Source organism: Sphaeramia orbicularis, chromosome 17, assembly GCF_902148855.1.
Source record: "Sphaeramia orbicularis chromosome 17, fSphaOr1.1, whole genome shotgun sequence".
Taxonomy (NCBI): Eukaryota; Metazoa; Chordata; class Actinopteri; order Kurtiformes; family Apogonidae; genus Sphaeramia; species Sphaeramia orbicularis.
The window spans coordinates 51,100,479-51,115,105 of record NC_043973.1 but is presented as its reverse complement, the minus strand read 5'-3'; the positions used below and the strand labels follow the sequence as shown (position 1 = coordinate 51,115,105).

General features: G+C 36.8%; 1 protein-coding gene across 2 annotated transcripts in view; it reads left to right on the top strand.

Moving 5' to 3' along the window:
* Positions 1 to 14,627, top strand: part of adcy8 (adenylate cyclase 8 (brain)) — a 93,173-nt gene that overhangs the window by 13,871 nt on the left and 64,675 nt on the right. The window contains exons 2-4 of one of the 2 annotated variants that reach the window (XM_030161042.1): positions 980 to 1,110; positions 1,344 to 1,455; positions 9,527 to 9,654. In XM_030161042.1, the coding sequence (XP_030016902.1) occupies positions 980 to 1,110; positions 1,344 to 1,455; positions 9,527 to 9,654 (371 nt within the window). Of the gene's footprint in view, positions 1 to 979; positions 1,111 to 1,343; positions 1,456 to 9,526; positions 9,655 to 14,627 lie in introns of those variants that run through there. The other variant, XM_030161043.1, reaches the window with a different exon arrangement.

Sequence of the window (14,627 nt, the reverse complement as noted above, 5' to 3'; positions counted from 1 at the left end):
ACTATAATGAAAAATCCAAAACTATTAGAACCTTGGTACATATATTAACTTTACTCACAACTTCAAAACCCTATTTTTCTGCAAAAAAAAAAAAAAAAAAACTTAAAAAAAAAACTAAAAAAAACTCTTGAAACTCTGGTCTTGATATTAAATCTACCAGCAACCAGGCAGGTGACCAGAGGTAATTTTACGCAGACCCAAATCAAGAACAAATGCAAAGAAAAGAATGGTAATATACAGAACTATGCAAGAATGGAACAAACTACCAGAACACATCACACAAGAAAAGTGTAAAATGAAATTTAAGAAATCAGTCAAGAAACATCTATTGACCATAAATGATTGATACCTGGGCTAATTGAATATATGTACTGTATATACTGGAGCACTGCTGACCTAAAGGAGCTGCCACATCTGTATTTTTGTCTGTTGTTTATTTTCTTTTATATTATCTAGTATGTGAAAATTGTTTTGTATGATTATATTGTATGTTATTCACATTGACTAGCTGTAAAGATTATTGTAAGGACCCCAGGAATAATATGTGTAGATATGGTACAGCTAATGGGGATCAGAAAGAAAGAAAGAAAGAATCTATAAATATTTTCAACTGGTTTGATGCAAAATTAAGAAAAAAAGTGCAAAATTAGAAAAGCAGATTTCCACCAAGGCAGATCAGACCCCCCCCCACCCCCACCCCCCCCAATCACCACCAAAATTTAATTATTTGTTCCTGGTGCCAGTATCAACATTTCCTGAAAGTTTAATTAAAATCCTTCCATAACTTTTGGAGTTATCTTGCTAACAAACAAACAAACAAACAAACAAACAAACAGATAATCCCCAATAAAAACATAAAAATGGCTTTTACATGATGGATATTTGTGTGGCACAAAATGTTCTTGATGTCCAAATGTTTGGTTTTTCTTACGTCCAGTTTTTTGGGACTAATATGACGATTGTTTTCTTCTCTCTACAGGAAAGACTGGTGTTATCAGTCCTACCACGTTTTGTAGTTTTGGAAATGATCAACGACATGACAAATGTAGAGGACGAACACCTCCAGCATCAGTTTCATAGAATCTACATCCACCGCTACGAGAATGTCAGGTGAGTGTGGCCTTCTGATAAATGTGATGAAAGGTGAGCGTGTGTTCGTGACGATGTTGTGTCTGGTGCAGAGTGAAATCAGATGCCGTTTGTGTTTTCGGTAACGGTAGAACTCAGTCGATGTTAACTGATACTGAAATGTCCTACACGTAAAGCTGTTGTTTTTCCTGATAGTATGGCTGTAATAAAGGACTGCTGTGGATATTAAAATGACATTTCCGTATTTTATTCAGCATTCTTTTCGCAGATGTTAAAGGCTTCACAAACCTCTCCACGACGCTGTCGGCGCAGGAGCTGGTGCGAATGTTGAACGAACTCTTTGCACGATTCGACCGCCTCGCACACGTAAGTCATCAGACGGTTTGTGTTGAAGGTGTTTGTGCAGAGTCTCAGTTGACGGGGTTGTTTTAGTCTCATGTGCTTTAGTTGAACAGGCCGGGGAGCGGGTTTCCACCAACCAACAGGCTTTACCTTCCACCTGAAGAGGCAGGTGTTGTCATTTCATACAGTTTTTTGTATTGATTGAACTTGTATTTGACCAGATTAAGTTGCACTGACATCCAGATCTGTTTTACACCTGGCCAAGAGGTCAGGAGCACACGCCATGATGAAATACAGCGTTTTGTTTTTTTTTTATTGTTTTTATTGCAATTTTAGTTTTTATTCCAAGGTCTGATGGACTAGTGGTACCGGTTGTTGTCTGTCCGTAAACAGTTTTCTTCTTCTCCAAAACCATCACTCAGAATGACTTGATATTTGTTTTGGACCATCTTTGGGGTAAGGTCTACCAATTTTGTTAAAAGAATTGGGAAATATTGATTTTTTAATTATTCATGATTTTTTTAAAATTTAAAAAATCTCCATTGGTTTATAATGGGACATATTTCAAAGTGCTATAACTTGAAAGCAGTTGAAGATATTGATATAATTACTATTGACAATTGATAGAAAGTCACATTTGAGCTTTTATTGGGGGCCATGACCTTTGACCTTGAGTGACCTTGAAAGGTCAAACAAATGTCAATGAATGTCTTTAAATATGCAGTTGGACTACAGGAGCCTTGGTCCTATTTTTCAACGGAACAAAGAATAAACACACAACAAAACACCAATATAGTCAAAGAAGTTTGAGGAGGTCCAGGTTGTTTTAGCGTATTGTTCGTAGTTGTAGTAGTGACAGACCAGAGCTTGTTTCCATGGACAGTCCAGTTTGTTTGTGAAGGTGTGAATGTGGAATTAAACTGACGCTGATCAAAGAAGGGAATTCAGGTCCACCTAAGAACGTAGGTCGGGGTTCGATTCAAGTGGCAAATAACGCAGATCAGTAGGTGTTTCTCAAAATGCTTTCTTGCCTGTTCTTCTGTTCTTGCGACTTTGTGATATGCCATCAGCCCAGGCCCAAATATTGTTCCGTTTAGAAGTTTGCACAACCAAAGTTCAGATGGAATTCTGGAGGTTGTTCTTGTCTCGTCCACTGACTTGGCTGCAAATGTCTGCCATGCATTTGGTGCTGCTGTCAACTTAGAGAGACTTGCGTTCAGAAGAAGTCCATTCTCTTGGGCCATCCTTACCAAGACCAAAAGTTCGTAAGTCTGAACTCGGCGAACTTGCCATTTTTAAACGCCTCATGTTTTCATGTGGCAGAAACAGAAGTTGCCCTGCATTAACAAATAGATGAGTGAGGTTTCTTGTTCGTTGTTTGTCTTAGCTTCATCCTTGATGCAGCGCCACCCCAGGCGAGGAGGGGAATACATTATTGAAAAGGTTTGATTTGTTTGACCAAGTGCACTGAAAGAAAACTCAGACCAGATGAATGTTTCAACACCAGTCGAACCCAGTCTGTCGGACGATTAGTTGTCAAATGTACTGAGTTGAAGGTAAAAAGTGGCACCAGAAAGAGGAAACAAACTGGTTTCACACGAACACAAGAACAAATAATAGACTAAAAGAACACTTAAGGATTACAGAGACTAAGTAAGAGTCAACAAAAAGAATCCTGAATTGAACTGAGCCAAGAACCAGAACTAACGTGGTGGAAAAGGCCTCTGGGTTGTTGATATCTACACAGTCTGTGAGGTCACCGTCCACCTGAAACTAATGCTGCCTTCATGTGCTGTGGGAATTATGGTAAATACTAGTTACAAACTCCAAAATTGCACATGAATGCCCCCCTCACATCATATTTACCACTGGAGAACTGGGAAAAAATGTTGATCCACAACATGAAAATGACCTTTGACCTTTTCAACATGGCGGAGAAGAACGAGGGGTTCATGTCCGATGATAATGGTTTTATTAATGTTCTGCTGCTGTTAGCGGATGGCTTTACACATTTATGGGATAAACAATGAACAAAATCATCCAGAAGATTAATGCGCCAAGTCAGTTCTTAAAAGAGTTGGCTATGGATTCATCAGTCGATTCATTGGGTCTTGAGTACGTTAGTATTGAGGCATGTGCACGCTATGTAGTGGAACAGAGTCTTCGGAAGCTAGGCAAAATTTTTAAACTAGGTTTACATTCTGTTTGTGGTGGCTATGACAGACCTGTTTGGACCAAACATACTGTGCTGTTTATGGAACAAAACTGGAATATGGAGAAAAAAATGGCCAAAATCCCACAGTGCAGTACAGTTCAGGCAAACAGAACCACCAAGGCAACCAGGAACATAATGTAAACCTAGCTTAAGATAGCCTACGTGTCGTGATTACTTTAGCCCTCTAGCTAATTAGACACAATTGTGGTAATTCTACCGTTTTCATCCATCTGTGTTTATCAGACACCAGACTAACGTTACCTATCGTTGACTGAACTGATCCATTCAACACTAGTTGAATGGTTCCAGACTAGATCTGACTAGTTTCTGACCATAACCAGTTTAGGTAGTGGGTTAGTGCTCACTAACTAAACTTGAAGCTGCTGCAGGAACAGAGTCATTAGTGACTTGTCTTCAGCCTTTATTGCTTTGTGTTAAATACCAACATGATGTCATGAATTGTGTGCGGATAACACGCCACTTTTAATTGGCGTGTTATCTGTACGCATTATAAGCTTTCAGCATGTATATTTATGCCACGTAAAATAGCATGCCATTAGCGGCTAGCGCGATTAGCAGTTAGGGTTAAGTTTAGGGTTAGCGGTTAGCATGATTAGTGGTTAGGGTTAGGGTTATCAATCAATCAAATTTTATTTATATAGCGCCAAATCATAACAAAAGTTACCTCATGACACTTTATATATCAAGTTGGTCGAAACCAGAGTAGTGCGATTAGCGATTAGCGTGATTAGCGGTAAACACAATTAGCGGCTAGTGCATTGACACACCATCAAATGGCATTAAATAATGTGAAAGGATAAAAATGCGTACTTATAGCATGCCAAATGCAGTAAATTGGTGTCACATACAACGCGATTTCATGAGATCAGTCTGTTAAATACCGATCTTTGAGAATTGAATCTTTTGTGTTTATCCGATGAATTGATTAGTTATTAAAATAATTTACAGATTAATCAATTATTAAATTTATCATTAGTTGCAGCCCTACAAAGCTATCAAAATCATCAATAACAAGGCACAACAAGCCCCGCCCCTCGCACGTATTGTATCTTATGTTGTCATAGATCCAGCTGATGTCATCATGTCTATGTGTGCTGATGTCATATCAACTGCCTCTATATATGTACCAAGTTTAAAGGAAATTGACATGAAATTGATGTTTTTTACAGAAAATTTGAAATTTCGCCCATTATAAGTAAATGAGAAAAAAAATTTAAATTCCTAAAAAAAAATTTGACCTTTGACCTACTTTTCCCAACATGTAACCACATCTATTCTGGGTCACTGGTAATCTATAAACCCAATTAGGTCTGAATTCAACTAATAGTTTGTCTGCTTAAGTGTAAACAAACAAACAAGTAAACAAACTGAACCAGAAACAATACCTCTTTCCTCCCCTTCAGAGTCGGGGTAATAATGAACAAAACATCAATAAAAGGATTAAAGATGAACTGAAATTTGAATAAATGAGAAAAAACGAACAAAATAGAGTAAAAACCAAAGAGAAAATGAACAAAATCATCCAAAAGATGTTTTAGTTCATGTTTAATCTGATCATTTTATTGATGTTTTGTTCATTTATTCATGTCTAAGTAAATGTTTTGATCATTTTAGTGAAGGTTTTTCTTTTTTTGGGGGGTGTCATTTTCTCAGTATTTTTCGCTGTTTTGTTCCTTTCTTTGTTTCATTTCTTCATATTTTTTGTTATTTTTTTGGTTGGTTGGTGTGAATGTGGAACCTGAACTAAAATGGTTCTAACATGCCTGTTCTAGTACAAATACGCAGCACCTCCTGAACCTGAACTTTGTCCCTTTTTTCTGTCGGAGTGAATCCATATTCACAGTTCAGTTGAGGTTCACTCAAAGGTTTTGAGCTTGAACACTGAATCACCGCTAAAGCATCTGACAAGAAAGAGAACCATTAAAGCAGATGTAGTGGTCACAGGTGGCTCATGGGAGTTCACGGCGTATTGATCGACTCTTATCGTCGCCTCATACAAACATTAGATGTTGTTGATGATCTTTGCCACGCGGTGAATCAGGCGAAATGTCTTTAGAATGAAAAATAAATCCAGTTACCTCCTACTAAAGCACTCAGGTTCAACATAGAGATGTGTTTCAGGAAGAAAAATCAAAGGTTACGCAGATTAAAAACACAAAAAAACATCGACCCTCAAACTCATTTTAGTTCAGTTCCACTTTCAGCCCAATGGGAGCTCAAGTAAAATAATAACATAATAACCTATAAATAAAGATACATGATATTATGAAAATGTGAGTGTACATCTGAGCTTATTATTAACACAGTTTACAGATCACACTGGATTATACAAATACACAAAACATTTAACACCAGGTAGAACACTGGTACGATTCCACTGATTTTTCTTTAGACATTTCAGGTCGTTCATATTTGTTCATGTTATTCCCATTTTTCATTCACAGCCCAATATGATCTTAAGTTTTTCCAGTGAAATAATAACGTAATACCGTATAAATGATGTCAAAAATGGACCAAGATTTAAGAAACGTAAACAGAAAGAGCAGAAATAAAAAAACAAACAACAAAAACCATCAACAAATGTGAACAAAATAAATAATAAGAACAAAACATGCTTAAAAATGAACATTTGAAAAAAACAACAAAATAATGTTAAAATTCCTCTGATTTTTCTTTATACATTTCAGCTTGTTCATATTTTATTGTAGTTTGTAAATGTAAATATTTTCATAATGTAATTTGACTTTTTTCACTTTAAACCAAGAAGAACATTATTATGTTTTTCTTTTACTGTTGAACATATTGGTCTGAATGTGGAACCTGAAAATCCTTTAGTGTTAATATTTTCAGTGTCATTTTTGCACTTTGCGAAGCCATCCCGATGGGTCGGATTGGACCAGTGGGTGGGTTTTTGCCCCCTGTTTGACACCCCTGGTTTAAACGTTTTCAGCTCAACAACTCCCAATAGAAAGTCAGCGCCTCCTGTGGACCCAAAGTTTGTATAACATCTGCATGATTTACTGAAAACTGTCTTCAATGAATCTCAATGAATCAAGAGATAAAAAGAATGAATACAATGGGAAAAAAAATTAACAAAATAACTAAACAAGAAAAGCACTCAGAGAGGGCAGACCTCTGCCAAGACAGATCTGCCCCCCCCACCCCCCCCACCCCCCCATCACCACCAAAATTTAATCATTTCTTCCTCGTGCCAGTGTCAACATTTCCTGAAAATTTCATGAAAATCTGTCCATAACTTTTTGAGTTGTCTTGCTAACAAACAAACAAACACGCAAACACACAAAGCAAAGTGATAATAATGAACAGAATAAGGTTGTTTTCATGGTTTGCTGAAAAAGTCACTTTTTCTTCAGTTTTCTCTGTTTGGGTATAATAACCTTTGAATTGACTCTTATGGAACATTTACACCAGGGCTGTCAAACTCATTTTAGTTCAGGGGCCACATTCACCCCATTATGATCTCCAGTGGGCCGAACCAGATGTTTACATCTTTAAAAATCTGAATAACATGAACAACTTGAAATCTCTTAAGAAAAACAGGTGCAATTTGAACAATATTCTGCCTCGGTTCATCAGTTTATCATTTACACATGTGCATTACAACTTACGTTACAATTACAAATACACAAAACACTTAACAACAACAGGCAGAACATTGGTAAAACTGCACATACTTCTCTTAAGACATTTCCGGTTCATATTGGTTCAGGTTATTCCCATTTTTTGTAAAAGGATAGTTTATCCTCCTCAGACCCAGCTATGGGTTTTCTGTCCATATTTGTGGACAAGAGTTTCACAACTTTATACAAAAAAAAGAAAACTGTCCAGCACAAAAGACATTTCATAAAAATGTTAAAAACTGAATTTGAAAAACTGTTACATCATGATGTTTCCAATATAGGCACTGATTTAATAAAAAACAGAAAAAGCTGCTACTCTCCTGACATTTCCTGGGTCTGAGGACTTTGCTTTGTGTATTTGTTTGTTTGTTTGTTTGTTAGCAACTTTACGGGAAAACTCTTCCACCCATCTTTCCCAAATCGTCCCCACAGATAGGCCTCGGCCCTGGGACCAACCCAGTCCATTTTGGTCCCAGTAGGTCAAAGTTCAAGGTCACAGCCAGGTCACAACATCTACAGTTTTCCATCTGTCACCACTGAGCAATTTTCCAAAATTCATAAAAAAATCAAAACGAATCCGATTAGCCTCCAGTTGGATCCACCTGTAGCTTAGAACAATCTCTTGTATCTGGCACAAAATTGTCCACATCCACTGTGGAATGTGGACTCTGTGGACATTTACATTTAACACTGAAAATCTCATTTACCACACATTTAAAATTAGAACTCAACAAATATCGACTGGAATTGAATATAATTGGACAGACACATGACTGGGACCAAGCTTCAACTTTTTCTGCTGTATGGAACAACCTGGAAACTGTTGATTTAAACAGAAATAGTCGATCCACACATGCACACTGTTCAGGGTGAAGGAGGAGCTCTGTGTTCTGAACACTTGTTATGATAGTGTTTTACTCGTTTAACCCAACTGAGATCTGATTGGTCTGTACGTGGAACCTGAATTAAAATGATTTTAAATTCTTTGGTTCTTAATTTCTTCAGTGTAATTTTTGCATTTCACAAATTCATCCCAGGGGCCATATTGGACCCTCTAGCGGGCCGGATTTGGCCCCCGGGCCACATGTCTGACACCTGTGATTTACACAATGAGTAAATTAAATTTAAGAAAATACAGGATTTATACTGAAAAAAATGCAAAATACAGAAGGTAATATTATAGTAAATGGAGATAAATCACTTAATAAAGGTTAGATGTAGAGAAACTGTCATTAGTGGGCGGAGTCAAAGGAAGGTTCACTTCTGGTCCTAAAAATAAAATGACAATAATCTACAACAAACTTATATTTTTGGGTTGGTAATTACTTATATTTTCAGGAAAATGTATTTTGAAATGAGAAAAAAAAACCTGAGTAGTTTTATGAGTGTGAATGTTTGTCCAGTGACCCAGTTTAGTGTCGTCATTCTGGGTTCATTTTATAAACTCTATAAATAAAGTACATTTAATCAAATACACTGATATCTGACTATTATATTATTTATGTCATATTCTAAACACAGTTAATAAATGCATATATCCATGCAAAATACATGTGAATATAATGTTAATATTATTTGTATGTTGTAAATATGATAAATAAATGTATGTGATATTGATAATTGAAATAAAACTGTTTAATTTGATATTTCCTTTTGTTGTCCATCTGTGACGCTGACATTTGTCTAAACTCTTTCTATTTAGGTTTGATCACATATTTTTTTTCCTCTTTAACCAACTATTAGTTTGTAAAATAGAGGGTTTAAGGTTTACACTGAATACATTTGAGGAGGAAAATATCAGAGAAACTTCACTGTGGAGAACTGTGGAATTCTGGGAAATAACAGACGTTCATTTTGTGTCCATCTGTGACGCAGTAGTTTTAGATATTTTGCATTGAAAATATTTAAACTAAATGTTGTCCTTTGAGTCTGTTTAGGATGGTGTTTAGACCTTTACAGTTCTGTTGAATATTTGTGTTCAACTGGTCTGGTTCAACAGTTATGGCTCCAACAGGAGTGGGCGGTCCATCTGTTGGCCCCGCCCCACAGCAGCTCTGGGTCTTTATTGGTTAAAGTGTTAAAGCTCGTGTTTGACAGCCCAGGAAGCAGAATAAAAGCGTCACAGTGACTCTGTAATGGTGATCATTATGGGATGGCGTGTGGACTGTGAAGCGGCCAGTGTGTTTCCTGACGCTCGGCTGTGATTGGTCTGTTTCAGGAGCATCACTGTCTGCGGATAAAGATCCTGGGCGACTGTTACTACTGTGTGTCGGGTCTGCCGGAGCCCCGACAGGACCACGCCCACTGCTGTGTGGAGATGGGCCTCAGCATGATCAAAACCATCAGGTAAGACCACCGCCTACCCACTGGGTACCAGTCCTCTACCCACTGGCCCTCCCCCTTACCCCTCCCCCTTTACCTTTACCCCTTGGCCCTTGCACTTGGCCCTCCTCCTTACCCCCCCCCCCCCGGCACTACCGTTTACCCCTCCCCCTTTGCACTACCCTTTACCCCTCCCCCTTGGCCCTCCCCCTTACCCGTCCCCCTTGGCCACTTGGCTCTACCCCTTGAATTGGAGTCCTAAGGGGTAGGGGTTGAAACATTCTCCTATAAATTGAAGCGACCCTTCCAGACATGTTACATCATCAGTTGAAAAAAGACATTTTCTGACACTTTAATTGTAAAAACAAAATTACCAAAAAAAAAAAAAATTGTAAAACCAACATGAATCCAGTCCTGTTCTAATGGCAGTCCTGAAATGGTTGGATCTGGTTCCCAGGACATGAAGTGGTTCAGTTTTTTCGCTGGTTTCTTGTCCTCCTTCCAGTTCCTGTTTCTTTCTGAATCCGCTCAAACTGCTCTCAGTAATATTGACTTAATAGATTAGATCAGAAATCTGCAGCTTATCTTCCACTAATCCCATGTTTTCCTGTGAACGGCGGCGTCCTGAGTCCCGCTGAGGGCGGCGCCGCGAGGCCCAAACGCTACAGCGACACCAGAAAATCCAAATACGAGGCCTCGGGTTTTCAGAGTGTTTGAGCGTCGTCACGGCGACGTACGCCTCCTCCTCCGTGACCTAAATATCACAGAGTCAGTTATGTTGTGAAATATGGGCTTATGAGTTTTATCAACCCCCCCAACTCCCCCCGCTGTGTCATTTATGCTGCCTTCAGGTGCTGTCGGGTAGATGATCCTTACCACTTGTGAATTCAAAATTACAAGTGTGTTGTTTTCAAGTGCTTTTTTTGTTGGGAAATGAAAATTTATGGTGACCTGATACTTGGGTGAAACTGTTTCAGACATGTTTATTCATCTGATACAGAACTTTATATAGATGTGTACTAAAACATAAATGAGTGAACAGATATCAACAAAATCCTCAACAAAATGAACTGAAATTGAGCCAAAATCATTGCAGAAATTAACCAAAGCATCCAAAAGATATCGAAAACATGAATAAATGAACAAAACATCAATAAAATGATCAGATCAAAGATGAATGAAAACGTCTTTTGGATGATTTTGCTCGTTTGTGTTCATGTTCTCAGTGGCTTTTGCTGTATTTCATTCATTTTCTTTCCTTTATTGATGTTTTAGTTCATTTTTGATGACTTTATTGATGTTTTGTTCATTTTATTGGTGGTTTTGGTATCTTTTGGATGATTTTTTCATTGTTTATTCTATGAATGTGTAAAATCATCAGTTAACAGCAGAAGAACGTTAATAAAACCGTTGTTTATCATTGGACATGAATCCCTTGTTGTTCTTTGCCATGTTGAAAAGGTCAAAGGTTATTTTTATCTCATGGATCATGGAAAACACAACACTAGGGGGCGTTCATATGCAATTTTTAAGTTGGTAACAAGTGTTTGCCATAATTCCCACAGCATGTGAAGGCAGCATTAGAACGGGCCTGGTCTTCACACATTCACCTCCGTTTTTCCTCCTTAACGACCAGAAAAATATGACTAACAATGTTTTGTTTATTCTCATTCAGTCCTGACCTTTAGAGCGCCCCCCCAGAGCTAATCAGTGGAATTAGATCAGGTTCTAGATCTGGATCCTGGGGCGTTCATTCTGTTCCCACATTTTTTTTTTAAAGCAATCTCCAGCAATAATGAAGATGGATGGATAGATTTATTGTGTTCATTTTGCAATTTGTTTTGTTCAATTTGTTGATATTTTGGTCTTTTTTTTTTATTATTTTGTTCATTTTGCTCATTATTTTGTTCATTTCACTGTTTATTTTACTCATTTTGCTGTTTATTTGGTTCATTTTGTTGTTTATTTTGCTCATTTTGCTGTTCATTTGGTTCATTTTGCTGTTTATTTTGTTCATTTTGCTGTTTATTTTGTTCATTTTGGTGTTTATTTTGTTCATTTTGCTGTTTATTTTGCTCATTTTGCTGTTTATTTTGCTCATTTTGCTGTTTATGTTGTTCATTTTGCTGTTTATTTTGTTCATTTTGCTGTTTATTTTGTTCATTTTGCTGTTTATTTTGTTCATTTTGCTGTTTATTTAGCTCATTTTGCTGTTTATTTAGCTCATTTTGCTGTTTATTTTGTTCATTTTGGTGTTTATTTTGCTCATTTTGCTGTTTATTTTGCTCATTTTGCTGTTTATTTTGTTCATTTTGCTGTTTATTTTGCTCATTTTGCTGTTTATTTAGCTCATTTTGGTGTTTATTTTGCTCATTTTGGTGTTTATTTTGTTCATTTTGCTGTTTATTTTGCTCATTTTGTTCATTTTGCTGTTTATTTTGCTCATTTTGCTGTTTATTTTGTTCATTTTGCTGTTTATTTTGCTCATTTTGTTCATTTTGCTGTTTATTTTGCTCATTTTGCTGTTCATTTTGTTCATTTTGCTGTTTATTTTGTTCATTTTGCTGTTTATTTTGTTCATTTTGCTGTTTATTTTGTTCATTTTGCTGTTTATTTAGCTCATTTTGCTGTTTATTTAGCTCATTTTGCTGTTTATTTTGTTCATTTTGGTGTTTATTTTGCTCATTTTGCTGTTTATTTTGCTCATTTTGCTGTTTATTTTGTTCATTTTGCTGTTTATTTTGCTCATTTTGCTGTTTATTTAGCTCATTTTGGTGTTTATTTTGCTCATTTTGGTGTTTATTTTGTTCATTTTGCTGTTTATTTTGCTCATTTTGTTCATTTTGCTGTTTATTTTGCTCATTTTGCTGTTTATTTTGTTCATTTTGCTGTTTATTTTGCTCATTTTGCTGTTTATTTTGCTAATTTTGGTGTTTATTTTGCTCATTTTGGTGTTTATTTTGCTCATTTTGCTGTTTATTTTGCTCATTTTGCTGTTTATTTTGCTCATTTTGCTATTTATTTCTGTTGGAGTACAGGACCTTCAGTCCTATTTTTATACAAAAACAAAGAGAAAAACCTTAGAGTTGTCATTATTTATAGGTTATTATGTCATTATTTTATTGGTCCGGCCCACTGGAGGTCAAATTGGGTTTGACGCCGCTGGCTCACAGCATAGAGTGTTTCAGGTTTAGGCTTTGACTGTTTTCCAAATGTTGGTGCTTAAATTATAATAAAAAACCCAAACCACATCACCACTTCCTTTAGTCTTGTGTGATGGCAGCAGGTGGAGGTCTGCTTCCACACTTTACGCTGGTTTTACATGTAAATATGGACATAGTGACAGATGTTCAGTCCCTGTTCTGTGGCGTCTCCCTGACCCTGGCCCGTGACCTCTGACCTTTGACCTCTGACCTCCACAGGGCGGTCCTCCGCAGAGTCAGTCAAGTATCACATCATCTTCATCAGCCTCGTGACTAACGACACTTAGTTTGAGGTGAATGTATTTTCCGCAGTGGGGTGTCATTCACATTCGCCGCTCGACCGACTTAAAGCACCTGTCACAAACTCCCATGATGCCTTTCACCTCGCATCCATCACGGCTGTTATGAAGCATGAAATGAGTCCGGGAGGTGGGACCGGTGCCCGACTACGCTGTAATAAAGTATGAAATGAGAAACAAATCCAAGAACGAGTGTGAAAAACCTGCTGAAAACGTCACTGCGCCTTTTGTTGTGATATGTGTGAATTTATGCATTGTGTTCATTTTATGGTGGATTTATATGAACAATGTCACCAAAGGTCAGTTTCATGTATTCTAATTTGTTGAATTAATGCTCAGAGACACGGAGCGACATGAAGTTCCCTCTGGAACATTTCACACACTGAGTCTGAACATCACAAAAATAAAAAAAGCGTCAACCAAAAGAAAAAAAGAAGACACTTTCAGACCTGGATAATTACATTTTCACACATGGGTTTGTCATTTTCTCATTAATATACAGCAGATAATCAATTTAAAACACCAACCTGGATCCTCAAAAGTATTTCAGACCTTTTAGGGCTCATGATTTACAACAAATAATCAAAGTGTAGTTTAGATACTAGCGCTGTTGGGTTTTAATCACACTTAGGCCCCGCTCACACAGCAGGTCTAATGCACAATTTGGATTTTTATTTTTTGTTTTTCTTTGTTTATATCTTATTATTTAACACTGTTTTATTAAATAATTGTTATGTGAATCATCCTAAAAGCACTTTTTACTGTCTGAGAGGCAGATGGTAGTTCTTTTGCAAACTACGAGAACTAGGAACATTTTGTGATATAGCATTAGATCCTGTTGTGATCAAATAAAAATGTGTTTAGTATATGTACATATTTCTGGTGTAATTCAATTCGTCTAGGAAAAAATCTTTAAAAAAAAAGAGGCCTTTTTAACAGTATCATGATATATCATGATATATCATATCGTGATCCTATTATTGTGATTTGTATCATATCGCCAGATTCTTGCCGATACACAGCCCTAATCCACACCAAGGTTATTATCGTTAACGAAAACTAACGAAATGATGAAAACTAGAATTGAAAAACATTTTCGTTAACTGAAATAAACAAGAAGTATAATTAAAAGAAAAACAACATAACTAACTGAAACTGTATTGTGTGTGTACAAAACTAACTAAAACTGATAAAAATTATGGATAAAATTCCCTTTGTTTTCATCTTTTGTCAATGTTGGATTGATACAAAATCCATTTATTTCACTTGAGTAATTTTATCTGCTGTCACCATGTGATATTTAACGGTCCATCACTTGTGGTTTCCAGTCGTCTTCTGGTCCCCACTCTACCTGGAAACATGCAGACTAAAGTTGGGAGAAAGCAGCAGAGTCCTGTCTGGGATTTATTTGAATACGACGACAGAGAAGAAGAGAAAAGAGATGACTAAACTAACATTAATACTAAAACTAAACCAGTGTTTTTCAACCTTGGGT